This window comes from Lonchura striata, chromosome 8 (assembly GCF_050655825.1).
Source record: "Lonchura striata isolate lonStrDom1 chromosome 8, ASM5065582v1, whole genome shotgun sequence".
Lineage (NCBI taxonomy): Eukaryota > Metazoa > Chordata > Aves > Passeriformes > Estrildidae > Lonchura > Lonchura striata.
In genome coordinates, this window is record NC_140710.1 from 10,885,410 (window position 1) to 10,910,781 (window position 25,372).

General features: G+C 48.7%; 1 protein-coding gene across 16 annotated transcripts in view; it reads right to left on the minus strand.

Annotated features, from left to right (window-relative positions):
- The window catches only part of PTPRF (protein tyrosine phosphatase receptor type F), a 375,339-nt gene that overhangs the window by 27,773 nt on the left and 322,194 nt on the right, over positions 1–25,372 (minus strand). For 9 of the 16 annotated variants that reach the window (XM_077785383.2, XM_085585737.1, XM_085585740.1 and 6 more), the window contains 9 exons: positions 23,793–23,910; positions 20,991–21,569; positions 20,264–20,361; positions 14,804–15,057; positions 14,017–14,107; positions 10,842–11,054; positions 7,683–7,837; positions 4,367–4,482; positions 1,534–1,566 (listed from right to left, as the gene is read on the minus strand). In XM_077785383.2, the coding sequence (XP_077641509.1) occupies positions 1,534–1,566; positions 4,367–4,482; positions 7,683–7,837; positions 10,842–11,054; positions 14,017–14,107; positions 14,804–15,057; positions 20,264–20,361; positions 20,991–21,569; positions 23,793–23,910 (1,657 nt within the window). The remainder of the gene's footprint in view (positions 1–1,533; positions 1,567–4,366; positions 4,483–7,682; positions 7,838–10,841; positions 11,055–14,016; positions 14,108–14,803; positions 15,058–20,263; positions 20,362–20,990; positions 21,570–23,792; positions 23,911–25,372) is intronic. The other 7 variants (XM_021528106.3, XM_021528089.3, XM_021528079.3 and 4 more) reach the window with 2 other exon arrangements.

The window sequence follows — 25,372 nt, forward strand, 5'->3', positions numbered from 1 at the left end:
ATCTGACATCACTGCACACAGGCAAGACCCAATCCAACACACACTCCTGCCATCGCTTGGCAGTGCACAGCTATCCACAGATGGCCTGAGAACACACGGACAGGTGGAGAAGGAAATACCCCTATTCTGCCTTGTGCTGAGGTCCTCCTGCAGATGGTCCTGTTTGCCACTTCACTCATCAGGATCCCCGAGGTGGCTGAGCAAGCCCTCAAAGGGACAGAGATGATGCTGGTTTTGGCACAATTTCCTCACTCATGTGAGAACTCTGAGGCTGTAGCTCAGGAGCAGCCTTTGCAGAGCTGTCACTCATGAGCAATTGAATGATGAGAACAGTGTGGGACCAAGACAGAAGTGTGGGGCAGGAAAGACAAAGAGACTGGAACACAGCAACAGTATGTGCTTCTTCCAACAAGGTTATGTTCAAAGTACAGCAGAGACACAGACCACAGCAGAGCTGCAGACCCTCATCTCTGCAGAGAAACACAAGGTGGTCTCTCCAAACTTGTGTTTTACCAGCCAGAGCAGTGTTGCAGCAACAAAAGAGCTGCAAGAGCAGGCAGGGAGAAAGAGGTGGTTGGAATCCCATTATGGCGAACCTAGAAAAACAGCCACTGACAGTGCAGGGCAAGATGGAGATTTGTACACACTGCCAGGACTTCCACAAGCTCTTCCAATTGCTCTTGCAAGAGGACAGTGAGCTCACCACGAGGCTAGAAGAGCTCAGAGGTCTCACAATGCCTGCAGAGACACACATGACAAAGCCCTTGGCTCTACTCCCAAGGGAAGTATTTATCCTACATACTTCTCCCATTCCTGTGTGCATACATAGATGCCTGTACATCCCAGAGCAGGGTGGCCATGTTTTTATGGTTGTTTGAGGATTAACTTGAAGCTCAGAAGACAAGTGATAAAGGGGCACTTTTATCTGCAGGCTGGTACTACTCCATCCCAGCTGCTAGGGCAGTAAGTGCCTCTTTGTGACTGAGATGCACTGCGAAGCAGACCAAATGCAGGCAGTCCAGAGACCATCATGTGTTCTGCCTAAGTCTGTGACAGAGATGACCCAGCCTAGGGAAACCAGTTTAGGAAGAGAGTGTGTTCAACCACTGAAGAGCCCCTTTCAATTTGCCCATCTGGGGTTTTTAGCTGGTCACTCCCTCCAGAATGGCCAAGGTTATTATCAGCCCCACGCAGGGCCAGCTGCAGGCCTGACACCATGGCAGAGCCTGGCCTACCACTCTGAGGGGGTAGGAGGCTGGAGAGCAGGGAAAGGGCTGCTGCAGAGGCTTCCTGGCAGCCATCACTCAGGACCTTCCCTTCTGCACTGTCCTGCAGTGAGCTGCTGTAGTGCCGTGCGAGCAGTACCGAGCCTGGCCCCACACATCATGTCAGAAAGTGAATCACTGCCATTTTACAGTCTGCTGTGAGTGAAGGTGATCTTCATGACATTGAAACAAAAAATACAGATATGAGAGAGAAAGGGAAAGAAAAAGCAAAAGGTGTCGTAAGATAAAAACAGGAGTTAAAACTAACTTGAGATATTCGGGCAACAGGGGACACTGGCACCTGCAAAGAAAAGAAATGGGGCAAGAACAGAAATCCCATTAGCCTTTAGTCATCATTGCAGAGGTTCAGAGATGGAAAGACAACGAGATGAAGATGAAAAGGAAAGCACCATATACCACAGCACCGGGAGCTTCCCTCCAGCACAGGACCGACTGCCTGGCCCTGGGGCTGCTCTGTCACCAGCTGTTACACACACAGCAGGCTGGTGGCTTGGGCTGTCCCCTGACACTGGCAAACACGTGAAGCTGGAGCTACTTGCAAGGGAGTCCACAGGCCTTCATTTGACACTGAGAGCTCCATATCTCACTGCACTCCATTAGCCCCAGCCCCATGCCCCAGGGAAGCCTGCAAAGGCCAGCAGAAGGCAGGTACAGGGGACATCTGTGCTACTCAGTGGCCAGGGGGACTGCCCCAGCCACTCAGCCCCAGCCACTTCTGCTCTGTGTCCTGAGCCTCCAGCTCGCTCACAGCTCATCAGCAGCACAACTCAGTCTCCTTTCATGGTGTATTGGGACACTGCCCAGTCCTGTATCCTCTCAGTGACTTGGCACGGCAGTACATTAGTACAGGGAGGCCAACAGTGGGGAATAACCCTTGTCTGAAGTGAAAACCACAAAAATGAAAAAGCTTAATATTTAATAACTGTAGACCAATTAATTATGCATTAAACAAGTTTTCCCTGCTCAGCAAGCTCCAGCAGGGAGACCAACTACCAGGGCTGGTGGCCAGCGCCTCTTGTCAATGCATTCTCACAGCACTGCCTCGACCTCCATCAGGTGACAGAGGCAACAGCTTGGGCCCACTGGGCTTGGTGGATTTCATGCGCCTCATTAATGAGGACAAGCTCATCAGGAGTGGAACAGTCACTTCAAGTTGCACAACACCCGCTTCCACCCCTCAGAGACTCACAAGGGAGAAGGGGAGGAGGACAGAGTGCTGCCTCTTGGTAGGGGAGCATTGTCTGGCAGTATTCCAGGGTCCTGCTGCTGTCTCAAGCGAACTGCACACTCTGGCTTGGTTTTATCTCTCCAGAGAGCTCTGCAAACTTACCAAAGGAGCAGCATCTTTGGCTTATCCTCACTCACAGACAGGAAAAGAAAATTTCCTGGCTCCCCGTCTCTCTGATGGCAGCTCTTGAACCTTGCTACAGGTCTGGCAAGGGACATCCTTGTTGCAAACACCCTGACCTCTCTGAAGACGGGAGCAGATGCAAGCCTGACTTGTCACAATTCTTTACACAATGCAAACCACAAGCAGACAGCAAAGATGGCTTTTGTGCCCACATGGAGACATGTCACAGAGGCCTGTCCCCACACACAGCTGTCCTGGAGCAGCCCTGTTTTAACACTGTGCTCCTCCTCAAGGAGCTGCAAGCTGTTGCTGACTGGGTGTGACCCCCTCCCTAGTGCTGCTCCTCATGATCTGCCTGTTGAGATGCTCTTCCTCTGGCACACGTGCCTTCCTTGCTCCCCACAGCATTTTCCTCCTGTGCTGTGACACCATCCTGTGCTGTGCTGTGACCAATTAATGTGCCAGTTCTGCTGGCAACTACCAGCCTGCTGCTGCCCACACGTGAGATCTGCCCTGGTTCTGCCTGGGAAATGCACTAACTACAGACCCCTGACAGCTGCCCTGGCACAGAAAAAGATGTGCTGGTGTAGCTCACCCCAGGTGTGAGCCAGACTGCTCTGAGTGGCAACAGGAAAGGCTGTTCTTGCCCCCCCTGCCAGACATAGCAGTTTTACATCAGGAAATGGCCCCTTCAAAACTCTCCTATTAGATGAAAGCTCCTAGATGAATGAGCAGCAGGAGGAAAAGGAAAGTAGGTTAGAGGAGCTGCAAGTTAGAAGAGAGCTGTATGTGCCTCATTTGCTGCTGAACTGCTCCCTCCATCACAAAAGCCCAAGTGCTCCCTCAGTTCATCTAGGACTTGGACTCTCTGAAAGGCTCTGAACGAGTCAGGGCGAGCCTGTCTCTGATCACTACAATGACAGGCACTGTGCTTTCAGTGCCATCAGAGATGTGCACACACAAAGCAGCAGCACAAGACCTTTCTGCAGTGTGAAGTACAGCTGCCTCCATGAGCTGGCAAAGCTACAGCCTGAGGCATCCCAGGCCAGTGAAAGCAGCATGCAGAGAATGGCTTTTACTGAACTATCATCCTCTGCTCTGAGACCACCATGATCAGCAGAGTCCTTCAGGGGGTCACAGCACTGGCTGCAGAGCACCGTAGTCTGCAGGTAACTCTTCTCTTGACACTTAGCTGAGCAGAGTAGGAGAGTCAGCACACCAAAGATCCCAGAATGAAGGTGCTGGGACACCTTTAGCAGTGTACAAGAGCTCTGTGTACCTTCTGACTGCCCCAGATGCAGCCCATGTGGCCAACACTGCACCAGTTGTGCTCAGCACTGAAGCTCAGCCAGGGTGAAGCCAGTTCAGCACCTGGGAACTTCCCAGATGTGGACACTCCCGACTGTATGGAGGCTCCTCCTAGCTCAGGACAACTGTAATGAGCTTCACACCGTATCTGACACACACCACACAACAGAGGCCAGCCCCATCCAGGTTCCCCAGCCTCAGAGGCCTGCAGTGACAGGGCCAGGGAGAAGGATTTGCAACCCGGAGTAGATACTTGGACATCCTTGGTCTAAAGCCCACTCTGTGTCACTGTGACTGAGAAAGTGTGGATCTCCTGGAGGGTGGGAAGGACTGCAACTCTGCCTCACTCTACTTCTGGCATGGGGACATGGATAAGGGGAACCAGAGGAAGCAGGATTCAAGAAGATGAGCTGCTCCTTACCTGGAGTCTGGTAGTTGAGTCGCCTCATCTCCACTGGGTCAGATGAGTGGGCCAAGAGTGAGTCCTTCAGGCCAATGGAGTGCTCATCCTTGGAAGAGGGGGAATGTGCCCTTTTCCTGTGGACAGAGAGGAGAGACAAGCAGGTAAGCTCTGGCAGAGACTGGCATGAATCACCCTAGGAGGGAGTCTGGGTCCCTGTGTCCCAGACAGCCAAGTGCATCCCAGGCTCCTGGGGCTCCGGGTAAGTTATATCATCTTCTGTGCCTCCAATTTCCCATCTATGACACAGGAAATATTATATATAAGCAATGTCAGATGTTTGATTAGTGAGGCAGTTTTGAAATGTGGTATTCTGCACAGTATTTATTAGAGAAAATGCAGATAGATGCAAGATGCTGTTTCCTCTAACTGTCTCTAGGAACTATTTCCTATAGTGGAAGGATATAATAAAATTTTTTCAAGTATTAGAAATATTTAAATATAGAATGCTGTAATATAATAGTATAAAGGCTCTTCAGGGTGTGTTTTATTGGGCCATTAATACATGTCTTGAATGGTTGAAGGCACCCAAGGCGTGTATTAATGGAACAATAAAATACAATGTTGTCTCTTCATGCTATATTTATGCCTAAAGCGATGCCACCACCTCAGGCTCTTGCTGGAATTCACAGGCAAAGCAGGAACAGATTCAATCAAAAAGTGGACAAATGAATATTAAAGAAAATATAATTCTGCAAGAGAAGTCTCTAGTGAATCTCTAGGTCCCACTTCTAGCTCTAGATTACAAATATGGTGGGTATACCCAAGGGCTGGAGAAGGGTGTTGGGCAGGAGCAGCACAGCAGTTCTCTCTTCTGAGCCTGTGCTGACCCTGGCACCTGGCCAACAGACTGAGCATGCAGGAGTACACAGAGACTTTGTCTTTTGGTTACAGTCCCCAAATGGATTTTGCCTGAACCAGTCTGTTGACCTGCTGGTTCCTGGAAGAGAGGGAGCTGCAGCACTGCTGCTGTACACAAACGCTAGCACATTTACCAGCCTGCAAATGGCAACAATCAGTCTCTGCTTTGGTCCTCCTTGTGAGAGGCCCCTGGAAGCACACTGAAGGGCTGCCAGGTTCTGCACAAAGGCAGCTGCATCCCTGGATAGTAATGACCCTGAACCATGCATGATCCCAAATGCTCTCACAGGTACAGGGCACTTTCACTTCCATCAGAGGCTGGGCATGCTGGGCTGCCACTAATGAGAGGCACTTAGAGAAAACATAGTGCATAAATCATGAGTGAAACCTGCGTGTGTTCCTTTTTTGTCCCAGCCTGTGTGCTCCATCTGCAGCCTGAGGCTGCAGCAAACACTGGAGCTGTTCAATGGACAGAACCAGCTTGTGAGTCTTACACTACTCTGAGGCATCTCAACATGTCAGAAGCCTTCCAGCTGCCTGGACCAAGACAAAAGAGCTGAAGGACTGACAGCATTGATAGAAAGAATGGAGAATACACAGCCAACAAATAAACCTCCTATCAGGAGCACAGCAGGATGTGCAATGTGCTGCTGTGTACCAGTCCCCAAGCAAACTGGGCCATCTTTTTTGGGGAATGGGCACAGCACATAATTAAACTTTATCTCTGTCTCATTAGCCCAGTCAGGGCAACTCCTAAACCATCCTCCAGACTCCAAACTGTCCACTGCAGCTCAGCTTCAATTCATTCCCATTACAGACTTGCCACTCTGAATATTACACACAGATACCTTTGGGAGAAAGTACCTCCACAGAGAGGCTGGACAAGACCACAGCATCACTCTGAGCACATGGGGGTGCTGGAAGAGGATAGACTGCTCCCCCGTGGGCGAGGATGCAGCAGGGACATGTATGCCAGATCTGGGCACTGCAAGCCAGGGCTTCCTGGTACTCCACCCACACAACTCCAGGACAGGGCAAAGCTAAGGCGAGGTGGGAATAGCTTCTATGGGGCCCTGGTACAGAAATCCCCTCTGGGGCCGTTTTTTCTCATTAAAGACCAGCAAACATGCTGTTTCTTACAGTTGCCTAGTATTCCCTCAAAGCTTCCTCATTAGAGACTGCAGGAATGTGCCTGCATTTTTGAGGGAACAGCTCTCAGTCTGAAGTGACTGAGAAAACAAAGCAACCCCTATAACTGCTGTTACTGTATTTTTTTTTAATTTTTTTTTTTTTTTAAATTTAATTGCAAAAGCAATCTGGGAAGCCTTTATGTTGGAAATTCTCCCTGAGAGCTGTGAGAGGCTAACAACTGCTAGGAGGCCGATACCTTTGAGGAAACAAAGTCTTTGTAAACTCCTAAGGCTGGCATGCTCCACATACCTAAAAACAAAGATTCCCCTTAATAGCTTCAGGCTTGACTTTTAAAAAGGGAAATAGACTTGAAATTTTAGGAAAACAAAAAGACAAAATGGATTCATACCTTTCTTGCTTACTAGATCCAGGGAAAAGCAGGAACAGAAGAAAGGAGATGATCACTGAGACAGAAAGGCACTGACTGCACATGCACAGCAGAACTCCATTTAATCAGACAACAAAGGCAGCTCCCTTCTCCAGCTAGAGAGACATATGTAAATAGAGAGCCCAGGAGGAGCAGAACCTCAGAGCTGAGCTGACAGAGAATGACCTACTGTAATTGAACAGGCTACAGGAACACATGCAAATGCAACCCATGGCTCCTCCAGAGGACTAACAATCATCACACGCTACAGTTACAACTGGAGCAGGACTGCTCTGAGAGGCAAAAGGAGGTGTCTGCTCATACGGGGAGCACAGTGTGAGGGTGGTTCTGATCCAGTAGTGAGGACTGAGAGGCCCTAAGAAGAGAGCTCCACTCTGATTTCAGCCTGGCACATCCATGCCCTGTTCTCTCCACCAAGGTCATGTTTTTCAGTCAAAATTCACGGGGGTGGGGGCAGCTCCCACAGATCATGCAGGCAATTTCTATAGAAAACCAGTACTAGAGAAGTTCCCAAGCTGCCAATCCAAGTTGTGACGAGAGGGCAGTCAGACTGGCTTTAGGGACAAAGCTGCTCTCTTCCGTCCCACTGTTCAAATGCTTCCAGAATCCACAGCAGCTGTGTTCAGGGGCTGATGTTAACTACCTTCTGCATACCCAGCCCTTCTGCTCTCTTACAAAGCAGCCTTCTGCTGTGCCAGGTAGAGACCTTCCTCCTCCCCATGACCACCAAGGACTGTCTGTCAGAGCACCCTGTACCTTCCTTACAAGGAAGGCCTGGAAGGTTCCAGCACCTCTAGGGCTCATGCCATAACTGCCATGTCCCAGACTGGATCTCACCTTTTGAAGAGAAGTATGGCAATGACAATGATGATGATTAATATCACAGCCAGGACAGGTCCCATCACCCACAGCATCTCTGGTTCATCCTGCTGCTTCGCTGATGCCACTTCCATCACGATCTCATCCGAGTAGGGGCTGGCTGCATATCTCTTCTGAACAGCACAGGCAGGAGAGGGAGAGAAAAGCAAGCGTCCATTATGCTAAAGCAACAGTTACATCCCTGAAATGTTGAGGTTTCCCCTTGCTTCTGGCTAGCAGAGAATGGTCACGCTTCTCAAACCCCAGCAACATACCATGAGATACTCCTTCCCTTGGCATCAGTGGAAGTCAAGCTGTGACAACAGTTTCTGTCTGGCCTGACACATTCTGAGTGCCAGCGACTCTGCTGGTGTGAAACAATTCCAGTGCCAGCACCTCCATGGCTGACAAACCTGACCTGGAGGTGCAAAATTCAAGAAGCCCAGCTAAGAGCCCCTTGCCAGCCCTGGACTCTCTTGGAGCCAAATCACAAGCCTTTGAATCCCAAACAATCGCACAATGAGGCTGGCTGATGATTCCTAAGTGGTTTACAATACCTGCTGTGCTGATATCAACACATCTCTTCAAGATAGAGTTATATTAGGAAAACCCCTGCTGGGTGAGGCGGGTTTTCTTAAAGGAATGAAATGACAGGAACATTTTCTACCTGATTTCTTTGATAAACAGACCTTAGAAAGAGGCTCATTCTTACAGGTTCCTTTCCTCTCTGCAACGTGGCAGCCCAGTGATTTATAACCTGAAAGGACACCTTTCTAGCCCCACTAGCTAGACAGAATCAGCAGAGACCCAAACCCTTCCTGCAGAAAAATGACACTGCACCTGGTGTTCTGCTGCTTCTAAGGCTTATGGAGCTGTGCTGTGCCTTCACAGCACAGTGCTGCTGGGTCAGAAGGGTTAAATGCTGCAGAAACAAATCCTTTCTACCTATTAGAGAGGGCTAGAGCTGTATCAGTTCCATCCTTGTGGCTTTTGAGCAGCACCTGCTGCCAGGCACTAAGGAGTTAGAAAGCTCTGCCCCTGCCATAGAAAGTTTCCGTCACAGGAGAGGTGCCTGTGGATCTATAAATCTCCTGCTTTAAGGTTGGAGTTTAAACGTGCACTTCATGTCTTCACATATATAGGGAGAAGAAAGGGAAAAATCAAGAGCCTGCTGGTGTCACACAAATGCACATCTTGATTTACTCTCACAGGTGCCCTTGATCCCAGCCAGGCTGGTTTCAAACATGGAGTACAGAAAATGCTCTTATCTGGGACATCCTTCTGGCAGCACGCACTAGTTCAGCATCCTAGCTGCTCTCCTCAGATTTATCAGCAGAGGTGCCACTGTCTAGGAAAGAAGCACGGGGGGTGGTTGCCACTTTTTGAAACCTTTCAGCCCTACAAGACTCTGTTTCAATAACTGAAATAGCTGCCAGCTCCTGGTTTAATGCTGTTCTTAGAGGATGTCTGCACAGGACCACTGCAACCCATCAGACTGTTCCTACACCCCTGGATCCAGTTTAAACAACAGGGCAGGGAGTCAGCTGCAGCTCTGAGCATGGCACAGACAAAAAAGCCTGCAACTCTCCTTTCTTGGGCAAGTAGCTACTCTGTGAGGGAGCAAAAAGGTTTTGCCTGCAACTCCTCAGGAAGGTCAAGGTGCATCAGTGGTGGGGGAGGGAAGCAGCACATGCTGATGTATGCAGCAAAGTGTGACCATCTCCAAAGCTTTGTGTAAGGGGCAAAGATTAGTATTTTTTCAAACACACTCTGGAGGCATTGCCTTCCAATGGAATCAGATACAGAAGAGATCAGAAGGACTGTTATCTCAGTGGCATTTCCAAAGGCAGACTGCAAAGTGCAGGTGCCCGTGCTCCCAGAGACAGTGTTTCAACCACATTCCCTCAGCCTTTGAAGAAAGGCAATGTTATCCTCTCCTGCTGACACTAGAGAGCAAACAATTTCAGAGGAGCTGGGTGGGGGAGATAGTGCACAGCCTTGGACAGAGTGCCTCATGATCCAAATGAAAGTGGATATGATGCAGCACGGGATGCAGAAAGGTGGTCTGTAGGAGCAGGTTATATAGGAGGTTTGTAGGAGTGCTACTGCTTGCTGGTGGCTTACTAGAGGTCTGTGCTAGTGAGAAGATGATGATTATAGTTGGGATCAACTAGTTATGGTCACCTCTTCTTGAAAGGGATTGTCAGGATAGTCATCTCAAGGCCTCTGCCTTACCTTGTTGTTAATCTATGACTCTTTTTCCCCTCATCGATGTGCACATCTTGCCACAAGAACACATGAGCTGGATGAGTAATGAAGAACCTGATCAGCCCTAATGAACCATTACAAGCAAATGAGGCTGAGGAAGGAAGCCACAGCTTGAAATCCAACCAAAGGATTTGGCACATCTCTATTATTTCCATTATTTACACACTGGCTACTGCTACTGCTGCCACCACCACTCCTGCCCTGTGTTTACAGCTGGGCATTGATATCCAGGTCTTGTAGGGCTGCTCCTTGCTTAGGGCATCAGCCTCTCCCGTACCCAGGTCCCGTGTGCTGCTGGCTTCCAGCAGGGAGACATGCAGGAACAGGAATCCCCACACAGCAGGGAAGTGCCCTGCTGATAATCCACTATGATGGGAGACAGGTTTGCTTCTCCAGATGTCATCTCAAAGTGAAAATCTGGGCAGAGAAGTGCCTGTGAGGGCAGGTTTGCAGGGAAAGCATCCTGTTCAGTGCAGTCTCAGCAGTTGCTGTGCAGGGTAGGATTTAGTGGACTGTTTTCTACAGACACTTACTTGAACCAAAGCAGAATGAGAACCCATCCCAACCATGTGCCAAGGTTCTGAGCACAGCCCTGCAAGCCAGAACCGAGCTTATGCAGAACGTGTGTTGACACTGTCCTCCACACTCATCTGTTATGTGGAACACACGGTGCCATTTCCCTCCACAAACACCATTTATCAAGTCAATTCCCACGGCTCCCTCCGCTCGCTCAGGCCAGCGATGCAGCCTCCTCCCTCCTCCTTCACAGACAACACTGTCATCCTGCCTTGCAGCAATTGCTCACCCTGCCTGCACTGAGCCCAGCTCAGCTCAGCTAGGACAGGCTGTGCCCCTCCAGAAAGTCCTTACCGTGTCCCCATCCTCCAGCGAGGCCAGCACGAAGCAGCGATAGCTCAGATCTTGAGACAGAGGCTTGTTGTAGAAACCTTTGTAGTTCTTCTCATCCCCCAGGGTGAAGGTCTCAGGCAGCACATCCACTTGAGCAGCAATGTAGGGCTTGAGTCTGTCTGCCTGGCGTCGCTGCCGCCTGCTCTGACTCCCCTGGCTTATGGCCTCCAGCAGCTGGGGACAAACAAAGTGCCATCACCACTGCTGACAGCGTGACACCACCTCCCACTGTCACCTTCCTGGCTGCAGCACTCAGCAGGGGTGAAGGGAAGGGAGGAGATGTTAACTGGGTTTGACTTGTATCTGGTGGTACTAAGGAGCCAGAAGCAAGTATTATCCATTTAGGCATTGCTGGAGCATCTGTCTGCAGAACCTCACTGCAAGAACCTCCACTAGGATCTCAACTTTGGAAGCATCCAGAGTCCTGGGAAGCTGACATGGTAAATGTTAGGTTTGAGACAGCCTGGCTGTGACTGTCCCCCTGAGTCATGTACCCCAATGGGCTGTGGGGGAACCAAGCCATGTTCTGTGGCCTAATTATTGGTCTGCACAGCAACTCACACTCTATACAGACACTGGATGTGAATTACAGCTGATGCTGATGTTTAGGGGAAAAGTGACATTTGCTGTGTCTTTTCCTTCTGTCAGTGTCCTTGTATCTTACCTGCTGCTCTGCTGCAGTCAGAGCATTGTTTAAAACACACAGAATGGTAACATATTACATGGAATGTTCAGAGAAAAATGGCAAATTTCATAGGCACAATTTAATGAGAAAGGATATAATGCACAAAAATCCAATTGTACTGCTAAAAATTACTCAAATTTTTAAAGATCTCTTTTTCCAATGAATAAAAATGAATATCAAGTTTTGAAGAGAAATTCTAATTCAAAATGAAGAAGGAGGGATGAAATACATTTCACACAGAAATTTATCAATGCAACATTGTCAGGGCAGACGTGGAACATCAGAGGGCTAGGGACAGTGATGTACACACAAAGTCACGCTGCTGAGCTGGGCTTGCTCCCCCTGAGGAGGAGAAGCTGGGTAAGAAACCCCTTAATCTGTCCCCTACACAGTCCATCCTTGTCCTCTTATCAGTACTCACATGGAAGCAATTTAGGAGAACTATACCTTGTCATTATAATATCACCAGAAAAAAAAAACCAAACAAAACAAAAAAACCCCAACAAAATAAAAAAAGAGGCCAAAGAAATCTTAGTTTTGCAAATGTCATTGTAATCCTGAGGGTAGAAAGCAGAAAGATGGTTTTCAGAGTGTGGAGTTTGCTTCCTACACCCTTCTCCTACATCTGGCTGAGATCACAGCTGAGATCTTTGGAGCAGAAAGTGCAGCTCAATGTGCATGTACACAAAACCACAGGGCTCTGGTTGTGGTTAAGGTTGCGGGAGGCTTCTGCCACTTATACGTGAAATGCACAGCAAAAGACTGCATCAGAAAACTGCTAGGCCTGCAAAGTTCAGATCCTGAAAAATTAGAAAATTAATACTGCCTGTGCAAAATTAATTCAGCTGTCTCATATACGTGCATTGTGCTGCACCCTTGACTGCAGAGTCACAGACTATCTTTTCTGTAAGTCCCCTGCTTTACTCAATACACAGGACAGACAGTGCTTAATCAAAGAGCAGAGAGTCCACATTTTGTCTTCTTCTTTGCATTATACAGCCTGAGGCCTTGTTTATTGCTTACTATTCAAATCCAGCTCTGAAGACAAAATTAATAATTTCCTCATGGGCTTTTCTATGGACACGTACTTCACAAACATTAATGATCTTATCTTCCAAACACCCATATGAGTCAAGATAAAAGTGATTATCCCAATTTTACAGATGAAGAACAGAAATGCTGCAACATTAATATAAAGAAAGTCTACTAAATTTGAATGTCAAATTGAAAAGACATCAGCTTGTTTTGTTTTTCAAGAAAACTTAGTATTTTCTTTATAGCACTGACTGTATCCAGCTCCTATTGACTTTCTCTGCAGCTGGGATGATTAGGCTTTGCAAATGAGAGCTCCAAGATCTCAAACTGAGCACTCAAAAACATCGCATATGCAAGACACTGGATGCTAATGAAAATTTTGGTTTAAATAATTTGCCTGATGCTGGGTGAGATAGAGACAGACACTAGTTCTTTCAATGGCTTTCAACCATCTAAAGCTGAAAACCAAAGCAACCTTCCACATGCTGGTCTTCTTTTTCTTGTGACATCTATGATGCTGGAGAATTTCTGCACTGAAAATATGCAGGAGACCTGAGAGTGATTCTCCATCACATAGCTGTGCTTCATTTTGCAGAATAGAACCACAAATACACGTTGTGGAGCTGGAACCCACAAGAGTGACTGTGATCATGTAAATAAAGCCAAGGGCTGACTTGCAGCTTCTGACTGTTTGTCATTTCTCAGTGCTTCAAGCTTGCAGCTTTGTTATCTTAATTAATCTTTCTGTGCATGATTTCTTGGAATTTTTCCTTTACACTTTGGGGGTGGTGGTGTGTGTGGGGAAGAAAGAGCCCACAAAGCCAGGAGAGTGTGGGACTCTCCTGACACCTGCTCATGCCTCTGGTGTCAGAGCACCCCTGGCACAGGACAAGTTGCATCTTGGGGTAATGGCTGGTGAATGCTCAAAGCCTATAACAAGCAGGTGCAAAGGGAGCTTTGTGTGTTTTGTTAGACACAAGAATGAACTCTTTATCTACACTGCAGGCTTAGGTCCTGTCCAGAGTAGGAAAGCTTCCTGACAAAAAAGGCTTAAAAACTGAAACCAATAGTTTTCTCTCCTAGCTTATTTTCAATATCAGATTGGTCATTTCATATGAAAAAGGCTGAAAGTGCTGTATGACCTGTGACAGGATCTGGCCAGAGCTCTGAGACACTCAAGTATGGTCTCCTAGGGGGGCACATTCTGGAAGGTTGCTCCTCCTTAGCCTGACTCCAGCCTCCTTCTTACATTGTGTCAATGAAGAAAGGCTGAGTGGGCACCCATCCCAGAGCCCCCATCTCTGATGTGCAGCCTGCACTGTGTTGTTGCATCATGCTGCTGCCAGGAGGCCTGGGAGAAGTGTGCTGGGCTGTTTGGGAACCACTTCCATCACAGCAGCTGCTACAGGCTCCTACCTGGTCCAGCTCCATCTCATCAGGTGTCCGCCACCGAGCAGTCAGGGTGCTGGTGCTCTGGTCTGCTGGCACAACCACGATGTAGTACCACCTGGGAAGGAAGGAAGGAAGTGTAAACACTGGACCCTGAGCCATCTCTCTGGCAGTTCATCAAATAATGTGTGCCATATGACTCAAGGATGACCTACTCCTCTCCCCACCTTTAAACAGCAAAAGAGCTCAGTAAGGACAAAGCTGGTTTCCAGCTGCACCAGAGATGAGAATACTGCCATTACCACTCATTAGAATAATGAAGATCTACAGCCTGGGTTCCAGAGGGTGGTGTAGGAGCTGTGAGAAGGACATTTATATAATCGGATTGTAGCAAGAACCCTGGGGAAATTGTGCTTCAGCTCAAGGATACCACAGTAACGAATAAGACTTCCACACACTCGCTTTTTTTAATCTCCTTGAGGCTTTAGGCATTATTTATTTAAAGGATATTATACAGTGTCAGTGAAAGTCCCTCCTGATCCTCAACTGTATTTTTGCCAGAAGCATCTGGAGTATACCCACCAGAGTGAGGGCAAACTGTCAGAGAATTGTCTTAATTTTATCACACATCAATATTTGCTCAGAAAGAGCCAAGACCATGATCCATATTATGGGTAAATGCCTGCCTCTGTAACACAGCCTGCTTGGAAATTCACTCCCAGGTTACAGAATCCACATGCTGGCAGAGGTCTGCCCTTTCTCTCCACACCCCTAGCCCCCCACCCTGCCTTCTCCACCCAGGAATAGCACCTACCGAACAGGCACAGTGGTCTGCACTTTGGGAAGAGTTAGTGTGAATTTTCCTTCCTGTATGTACTTGTTTGTGGCGATGGGTTTGCTTTGCAAGACATCAGGAGCAGTGCGGATTGAGACGAGGTGCTGGAGCCCCCCTGCGCTGCTCCCACGGTTCATTAGCACAAAAGAATAGTCCGTGTCTGGCTGGAGGTCACTTATGAGCTTCTTCATTGAGTGGCCATCCACCTCCACACTCTGGCTATTGTACAGAATCTGAAACAGGAAAAGGACATGTTCATGCAGCTGACAGCTGCTGCTGTAAACTCACACTCAAAATAGCAGCACTAGAGATGACAGTCTGGCTCTGGGCCCTCCCTCAGGTGGTTTGGCTACTGTATGCTTTGTAAACAGCCATAAATCTTTAGCTAAAGAAGAGCAACCCCCAGCAGAGGGTGAGCTCTGCTCTCTGTGCTTCACAGTGATGGAGCAGAGAGGGGTCATCTCAGCCTGGGTGGCCAGGGCCAGCAGTGAGGCTGGTGGTGCCACACGCACTGTTTTCAGTACCTACTTGGGGGAGGGATCCAGATGGCTGTGCTTTGCCCCCACGTGGAAATGAAAGGGTCTTTGTTTCTTGTCTCATGAGGCTACAACACGTAATAGGCTTGTGGTGTAAAATCCTGTCTGCTTTAAATTGGTGTCATTCCCATGTCTACCAGCTGATGCCCGGTTGGATGCTTAATGCAGATCATCCCTCTCTCAGCAAGGTGACCGGGGGGTTACACGCCTCACCAATGATCTGACAAATCCGGCACAGGGCTCACAAATTGGTACCCAGAATGGCGGCTCTGCAGGTGTGACACCCTGTCGTCATGGCAACAGATGCTGGCGCCACACAGCCGTGGGCAGGAGGTCGGAGCTGCTTTTCCCTGCCGTGCCTGCAGCGAGGGGCTGTGGGCAGGGCAGGGCAGAGCTGCTGGTGGCTGGGGGCAGTGGGCAGCCCCCCATGCACAGCTTCCCCCTGTGGACCCCTCAGCTAACAACATTTCTCAATGCCCTGCTGTAGATATACAGGACCCAACCTCCCTGCAGGCACAGCAGCCATGGAAACTGCTGGATTAGCTGCTCCCAGCAGCCCATCTGCCCTGGGAACCTCAATCCTGATCCTGCTGGAACAACTCTTTACCCCAAAACCCTGGGTGCTGCCTCTGCAAAGCAAGAACTCACACAGCCCTCAGAGACAAAAACCAATGGGGTGTGGACAGCTAGAGAGGCCATAGGTTGTGTCCCAGCCCATTTCTTTGCACCAGGTGACTGTCCAGCATGGCAGGTGAGCACTGGATTCCTGATAGTGGTGCAGAGACACAGCATGCCAAAAACTGGCAATGGTAGAGCTGGAGCATGTTAAACCATGCCAGTTAGTAGGTGTTACAGGCAGAGAGCCCATGGTAAAATATGCTTGTTTCAACAGTGGCCTTGAAAGAGAGAGAAGACAGCTCTGTGGAATACTAATTACTTGAAATAATTTTTCACCAGCTGAACCCACTGTTCAGGCTGATGTCAGCAGCAAGGAGGGGGACCAAACTTTCCTACAAGTCCCCTTTTCAGCAGGTGGCTGAACTCTACAGAAAGCTGCCAGATTTCTCGGACAAGGGCAGCTGATTAGCACTACTCTAATGTTCAGTGTTGGAGCTGGAAGGAAAAGAGGTCCTGGAAAGAGATCTGAAGGACAGTGGAGCACAAGGACCGAGCTAGGCCTAGAATTTGCAGCTCAGCTTTTGTGTTATCCAAACAGCGATACCCACAGCATGCTTCAATCCTCTCCATGTCACTTTGCATGGAGATCAGGACAGGAAAAGAGCTCCAGCTTTCTTGCTATTGAGAGAAGACTCCTACCAAGTAACACAGCAGCAGAGAGAAGCCAGCTATGGAGAAGAGAAGCAATTAATCTCATTTGTTGACATGCTTCAGTTTTCAGGAATGGACTGCAAAAGTAAGTAACTAAAGCAGCAGGTTTGCAGGGACAAAGGCCCTGCTGCTGCTTCACATGTGGAAAAAGCTGTCAAGGGTAGCATAGTAGAACAGCCAGAGAACTGTTTTCTGTTGTGACTCCTCTTAATGGTATTTCCTCCTAGGCTTTAATCCCCTTCTCCAAAGACATGTACATCAGCTAAGTGCTAAAATTAGTGAAAAATCAAAATGAAGAAATGCTTCTTGCAGCACTGGAATATCAGGTAAGTAGTTGCTCTGACACAGAAGTAGGCACACCAAAGACAGGACTACTAGACTTGAAATCATCTTAGCAGCTTTGCTGTCCGGACCAGCGCCACCTCTTCCAATGACATTGCAATAGTACAGGTCTAGATACACCAGATGCCAATAAGTCAGGGCATGTCCTGGGGGGAGCAGCAAGACCTCTCTTTCATGTGCTTCCACAGAGATTTGAACAAAATCAAACTTTCAGCATTAACAACTATGCTGAAAGGATGATAAGCCTACAGAGTTCTGCTGCCTCTTGGATAAGATTTCTCATTATGAATTCTTCCCTAATAAAGGCATCACCAACTGCTTCTCAGTGTGCTCTAGGGAAGACACCCACCAACTGCCTGTACATGAGCATGTGCTGGGGACAGAGCCATTTTCCTAGAGCAAAAGGAGGCAGAAGAGATGGTAGGAATTTCAGTTCAGAGTTTCCCTGCCTCTTCTGCACTATAACTGGCAAGGATACAGCCTCCGAATCAGTGCTAACACCAGATGATGATTTTTATTGACACGCACAGGAACTTGCATCCAAAGACAGTGAAATTGGCATTTGCAATGCTTTCCTGAAGCATTCTTTGCCATCCCTCCTTTTCACAGCTGCTGCAGCAGTTCCATGCCCCTTTACCTGCCACAACACATTGTCTTCTCAAATGTTATGCACCATTAGTTAAGGCCTCTACGTAAACCTTACACTAACGTAAGGGCTCAGAGACAGTCATTCCTGTGCTGCTGGAAGATGCCCAGAAGCTCAAGCAAGAATGCTATTTAGAGGTTGCATCATGGCCCACTGGTAACTACCAGAGTCAGCAGCAAATCTGGCCCAAGGGTTCTGAACTGCCAAACAGTGCTGACCAGCCCACAGATTGCTGTAAAATGTCATTTCTGCTGCTCCTACCCACAGGAAAAGATTTGCAAAGCTAGGTGGGTCTAAATGTCACTGCTGAATTTCTCATATTTGATTTCAAGGCAGTACAGAATGTATTGAACTAAAAGATGAAAAGACACATAGTGTGCAACACTGGGAAAGATAACAACTCACTGGAAAAGTAGACAAGGCTGGAGTATTTGCAGGCAGGAGTAATTACTACATTCTACAGGACACACTGTGAGAAAGCACTGCCCAGCATTCTCAGGGGTTATTTCCAAACCCGTATCATTATAATTTTCAAAAGGCGCTGTTCCTTCTGCCCATTTCTAAAATACCTTGTAATGCTGCCTTTAACCACTATATCCTCTGTCCCACGTTAAGCTGAAGAATGTATCTCAGGAAAATGCACTTTCCCCAAGGAGAAGGTTGTATCTATCTTGCACTTTCCATGAAAGCTCCAGAACAACCTTCCACAGGTGGAATAATAAAAGGAATAGTGCCTCTGCTTCACCACTACTGCTGGGCAACATTTTACAAGGAATTTATCTCCTGGAGCAGAAGAAGCTGTGAAAATTCCCCAAAGAGATCTCAAAACTTCATTATTGATTTGGCAGCAATGAAAAATCTTAAGGTCTCAGTTCATTCTCTAATAAAAAAAGCACTAGTCCTGCCTGTGCTTCAATATTCATTGTCGAAACAATATCTACTTTAATTAAATCTGTTAAAGTAGAATATGACACCCTTTGGGACATAGATTTAGCATGAGACTGTTTATCAAGTGTAGATAATGCTAATTGTTCCCATGGAGATTTATCTGCTATGCTAGTTACAGTATTAGGCTCTGGCCTCAGCATCCCATGTGCCTGAATTAGAGGAGAGAGGTGAATCTTGTTTATAAAAACACTAAATCCTGAAGGTTAAGGATTTCTTTCAACTGGCACAATCAATGAGTTACAGCTGACCCTCTTTGCTCCTGGCCTTGACTCACGTGTGTCTCTGCAAGTCTGGGAATATTCCTAAAAAGAAGGCACTATTAGAGAAATATCCTTCTAACACTCTGGTTTGCATGACTGCTCTTAAGTTAACAAGTGGCTAATGCCATCTCCCGTGTCAGCTGAGGGTGAACCCACAGCAGGGGCAGACCCAGAGTCACCTTGTGATAGCAATCACAGCTCTGCAGCTAGGAGAGGAGACAGACAGGGCATCAGCATTACATTGCTGGCTCCTGGCTACCTCCAACCACCCCTCATCCCTGTGGGGTAGTAATGCTCTCTTTCCAGCACTGCACTGTAGGCAGCAATGTGGGCTCTGGGCCACAAAACAAGGCAAAATGAAGCACACTGGCTCTGCAGCAGTGCCAAGTAACAGGGCTCTGTGAAGTTCTTGCAGCCAGATATCTGAACACTGATCCTAATGCTCCCTGCATCTGGGAGTGCTTTGAATACCACAAGGTCTTCACAAAAGCCTTGTCTGCTTCAGCTAAACTGTATGTTAACAAGTGCCTGCTATTGATCAAGGTAATTCAGCTTCAGGGTTTAAGCAAGGAGAGCTAGTAACAAGGAAGGGGAGGTACTCACACACTTTGATGTGGATGCAGTTCAAGATTTCCCCACACTCCCCTGGCCATGGATCCCCCACAGCTCATGCAGGCCTTGTATTTGCACTTTAGGCACAGCATGGAAGGAGGCACATGCAAGGAGAAAGAGAAGGCACACTGCCTCCACCCCGCCCCAGCACCTTTGCAGGGGCAGCACATTGGCGTTGAGGCTGGAAGATTATTTTTAATGATGTGACACGTTGGTCTTGTTTCTTAATGGAGAGAAACTGCACTGAGATCTACACACTCCAGTCGTTTACCCAAGTAAGTGACAAGCACTGGGGGTCAGAGAAGAGCAGGAAGGCAGGGTCATCAGTGTTTTCTGCAGCCTGCTGGGTGACACCACATCCAGAACTGTATTGGTGAAAACAGAGCAGCATTCCTGCAGAGTTCCCTCTGTACTGACACATTTTGTGCCACTCACACCTGTGAGACCTTCAGGAAGTTTGATTCCCTTCACTCCCTGAGATTATGCATCTGCCCTGATGCTCTGAAGTAACCCATGGAAGTGATATGGACGCTTGAAACAGGGCATGTTGTAAAAGGAGCTATTCTTAGTTTTATTCACTGGCTAGTTTTCAGACCACTTTGTCCTGCTAATTTCTTGTGATTAAATCAAATTTATGACTTTTCACACCTCAGCTCCATGTCAGGCTGGACAAGCTTGTGTCATCACCATCATGGAGCTACTGTGGTGACCCTGTCCTGCTCACTGCTACAGGTGGACCTTCCTGTTCTCCAAATCCCACTCTTACCTTAAAAGGCACTGCAGATTTATAGGAGTCAGGCACTTCCCAGCTCAGCAACACAGATGTTTTCATGACAGCATTGACACGGAAGTTCTTAGCAAACACTGGAATGAAAAACAAGATATTTGAGCACTCTAAAGCCAAGTCAGGAGGGAGCCAGGCGGCAGCTCGACTCCAAGTCTCTTTGTCTAACTCAGCAGCAGAGGTCAAAGAGTTCAGCTACAGCAGAGAAGTAAGAAATGAAGAGAAGAGAGCAGCAGCCTTTTACCAAGTCTACAGTCTCCAGAGGAGTTCTGCTTTTTGACTATACTTTTCAGCATCACAGAAAGGAAGTTGTAGGCTGAGCTGCAGCCTTTCTCTATCCCCACTTCACTCACACTCCCTTGGACCTTCGTCATGATCAAACAGCAGTGTTATTCAGGTACTGGATCTGCAGGTGATCCTACTCAGCCACCTGCTCCAGTTCAAGCAAGAGCCTTTCATGTACAGATAAAACATCCAAGTGTGCCTGTGGATGCAATTAAGGTACCACCAACACCCTTCTCCCCCCAGATGGCAACTTCAGAAAATCTTCTTTGAGCTTTCCCTCACTTAACTAGTTTTAGACTAGGGAGCCACACAGTACCTGATGACAACAGTCAGAGCAGAGGGGAGCGAAGCCTCATGAACCAAAGCAAAGGTCCCTGTCCTGGAGGCAGAGCTTCCTGTTAGGGTTTGTTAGAGGGGCACTTACCTTGCTCTACAGGCATGGTCCGGGACTGGATGCTGGGGCTGAGTGGCCCAGCCCCCTTATTGGTGCGAGCCCTCACTTTGATGTCGTAAGTGGTATCAGGTTTCAAATTTGTCAAAGTGATACTCGTGTCCTTGGTGATGTTAGCCAGATCCTGCTGGCTGTTTATGTCCCTGTATACCACTGTGTAGTTGACAATCTTGCCATTCCTTTCTGCCAAAACTGGGGGCTCCCAAGCAACTTCTGTGGTGGAAGTGGTGAGACCCACCACACGCAGGTTCTGTGGGAAGCCGCTTGGCACATCTTCGGCAGTTGTGATCTCCTTCTCAAACTCCTCTCCTGGGCCGGCTCTGTTCTTGGCAGACAACTTGAAGAGGTACGTGGCCCCCTTGTGCAGGTTGGTCACTGTGTAGTGATGGTCTCTCTTCCCGAAGTCTATCGTGTTCATTTTTTCCTCATCCAGACGTCTGTACTGCAGCCGGTAACCCAGCAGCTCCCCTACCATCTCCTTGGGTGGGTGCCACTGGATGAGGGCTGTGTTCATGGCTGTCGTGCTAATCATCATGGTGGGCTTCCCCGGGACTGCAACATAAACACACAATGACCATCTATAGCCTGGAAGGAGGGGAATGAAGGACCGCTTCCGTGCTGCTCAGTCCGTGAGGATTGAGAAAAGTGGGAAAGTTCAGACAACAGGGTGAAGAGGATGACAGACAATTCACAGGGATAGAGGCAGACTGACCCTAATCCAGTGGCGAGGGAAGCTGGAGCCAGCCAGCTCTCGGTTGCCATTTTCCCACGTGCTGCCATTTAAACTGGAAATAAATTCAGCCATATACAGCCCCAAAATTCATCCCCTTTTACAGGCAATGTTTAAGGTACCTCAAAGCATCATATTTATCTCAGAGAAGATCTGAATCCTGTCCTCCCAATCAGTGGTCTTCAGACACTCCAGCCAGTGCACAGCACCAGGCCATGCTGGCCCTGATGCACTGTACCACAACAGACACCCCGAAGCCTGATTCCAGTGCCCTGGTCTGTCTGGAGGCAGACAAATTTCATCCTGAAACCTTGCAGTTTTACCATCTGCAGAGGCAGCGAGCAGAGCTGGGTGGGCTGTTTGCCATCAGAATATATTTTGGTTTAGTTGACAAGTAGATTCGTGATGTCAGTGTCGATGTGAGAGGTGAACACAAGCGTTCCACAGGATTTCTGCTCATGCTGCACAAGTCAAGGGGTGTTGCCGTCACTGGTTAGGAACTGATGGCTTTAAATTGATGGTTTAATACCTTGATCTCCTTCAGTTAAAAAAAGGATGCGTCTTCACATCAGCTCAGATTTGTAAACAAATCAACTGATAGGGAAGATACTCAGAATCAAAGGCATGGGGCCATAGATATGAAAAAAAGGGAAAAAAAAAAAAAAAGAAAAGGGATTGCAGCCAAACTTAGCTAAATATCCTTGCAGTTTTTTTGAAATGCACGAGCCCACAGTCGAGCACAAGAGAAAACCGTATTTGCCAGAATGATGCCCGCTTTTTGCCATCAGAGGGCGACACCAACGCTCCCCTTTGAGGTCATGCCTGCAGCCGAGCCTGTACAAAGGCCCTGAGGGCGGTTTTGTAGGTATTTAAGACATACAATTACATTCCCATTGCCAGTGACATCCTCCTTGCACTTATAATACAATGCCTATCAGCAACTAGTATTAAGGGACACAGTATTTTCAAAGCTGATTCCAAATATTAACCTTAAAATGTGCATCATAACATGGGAAGATCCACTGTGGTTTACAGTACAACACTGGGATATTTAGGAAGCTCTTCCTGTTTATAGGACAGCTGTAGCAATTTGATGAACAGAAAATACATCATGGCAAGGCACCAGGGAGACAGCATTTGAGATTGTGACAGTGGAAACTACCTCTGGAGCTCCCCACATGCAGTGCGGAGGAGATAGCAAGCTGTTCCTTGTTTAAAAGCACCAGGAACAAACACTCTCAGTTTGCACAAGCTGCATTCCCATAATAACAAGTGGTAAATACTGTTCCTGTGGCTGGTGCGAGGAAGCAGCAGGATTATTGGTTGTAGGACAGCCTAGTGAGTGGACAAGACAATGTCAACTAGTTGGTACCACTGCCAAAGGCAAGCTTGACCACACCTGGAGGGAAGTGCCAGATGTCTCCTGGGTGCTCCTGCTCCAGGTGCAGGTACAATTTACTGAGACAGCAGAACCAAACCGCTCGGATCACCAGGACTAGAACTTGTGTCTGCAGCACTTCTATGGCAGATTTGTTGCATTCCAGGTTTTACCATGGCTCTAGGAGCAGCCAGGCTCAGCTATGTAAGCGGTGTCAATGGCAGAGGGGAGCTGAGAAGCCCCTCTTAGGAGCCCACTGTGACAGGGGCACTTCCAGGCAGCACTGCAGTCACCACAGGAAGCAAGAAATAGCACTTGCCTAAAAGAACAAGGTGAGGACAGGCCAGGACTCCAAAGCTGAGGGAGAACCTGGACTTTCAGGCTTCCTCTTCCCAGGTCTCTGGACTACGCAGATGAGCTCAGACCCATGAATTTCACTGCTCTCTCACCAGCCCTGGTAGCATATCTCCATCTATTTGCTGCACTTTGCTCAGGTGATCCAGTGGTAAAGTCTGTTAGGCATGGGCTAGAGATCACAAGAGTTTGTACCTCTTCAGTATCTCCACCCCTCTTGCTTCCTCCTGGCCTTGGCCATGCTCCCCACGCACCTCTTGGGAGGTTTTACCACCACCCCTGCGAGGCTGTGACACCTGCTCCCCACACTCACCTGCCCCTGTGGTGGTGATGACTTTGGGCTTGCTGCGGGCACCATCTCCTTTGGTGGTGTAGGCAGCAACTGTGACGGAGTAGGTGGTTTCTGGCAGCAGGCCTCCAATGACTGTCTCCTGGGAGCGCATTCACGAGGCAGGGAGGAGGCAAATGAGAAGAGTAAATACTTGTTACTGGAGTGAGCCAAACGAAGGCGCCAAGGTCAGTGTCTCCAACAGCAACACACTGACAACACTCCCTGGCTCACACTCATGCATCGTGCTCAAACACACATGTTGCACAGAGCCAGCAAACAACTGCTGCCATTCCAACACTCATCTTCCTCATTTCAACCCCTGCCTTTAACACTTGGCCTTTCCAGGGACCCACCAGCAACCCATGTCAGCAGCTGTGCTCTCCCACGGCTTCTGCCAAGAGGGAGATCTGATCCAGATATGGTCCTGTGTGAAAGCTAAGTAAGAGGACTATGGAGCTGTGAACCAGAGCAAAAGCCAGTTCACCTGGCTATGAGAATCTCTTGGGGGCTAATTCCAGGGTTTTTAAAGTTGTGTCTTGCAGCAGAGCCGTGGGGAGCACAGGGAGGCAGTGCAGGGGAGGGGGGCCCCGGGCAGAGAGCACCTGCAGCTCTAAGCATTGTGTTCACCCTCCTTGCCAGGCACTGGATTGCAGAGATGGGATAGGTCAGTGCAAGGCCCTGGCAAGACCTGGAGGGAAAACCTCCATCGTGGGAGGTCTGGGAGGGGGCAGATTCACGGGGTGCATCCTTGCATGCTCTGGCTTCCTCTGGCAGGAGGAGGGCACAGATCCACACTTTAATTTGAGATCAAAGAGAGGAGCACTGCTCCTCCCTCCTGGCCTCCAGCACCAATGTGACTGGTGCCAAGCCTGGCTGGCCAGGCCTGCAAACGAGTGAGCTCAGTGAGCTCAGCAGCTCCCAGCAGCTTGGGCAGGTACCCTTGAGCAGCATTCATTTGTGGTGCTGTGGAAGTGTCTGGGCCATGAATAACCCATTGGGTTAGGGAGCAAGAGATGAGCAGGCTGGAAAAGGGACTGGGGAAGCTTTTGGAAAGAAGGGAGAGGCTCCATGTCGGTTATTTACTCCTTCAGACAAGGTGAACAGCAGAGATGGAGCAGGTTAAGTTTGAGCTGCAGAGAACAGGCAGCATGGGCACTGTCAGAAGCTGCTCCAGGGGTCTGATCCCTGCCCGGGGGATCCTTGCCAGCTTGATGGGTACGAGGGGTGTCTGTGGTTGCTCTGAGTGCAGCCACTCTCCCATCACTCACTCGCACAAACACCCACACTATTAAACCTGCTGACTTCCAGTCAGTGCTGCTGGTTCAGGTTACCTGCCCAGGCTTACTCATCAAAATCACCACGTTACCATTGCAGAACCAGCCAGCCCAGAGAAGTATCAACAAGCACCAACAAGAACCCCGCCAAAATCACCGTGTGAACCAGAGTCCGATCCCAACTCCGCCCCTGCAGCAGATCGTGTGTGCGGGTGAGTGGACGCACAGTCCCATCGGTGCCAATGGACCCGCGGGGAAGCACTCTCACAAAACCTGCAGACTCTGAAC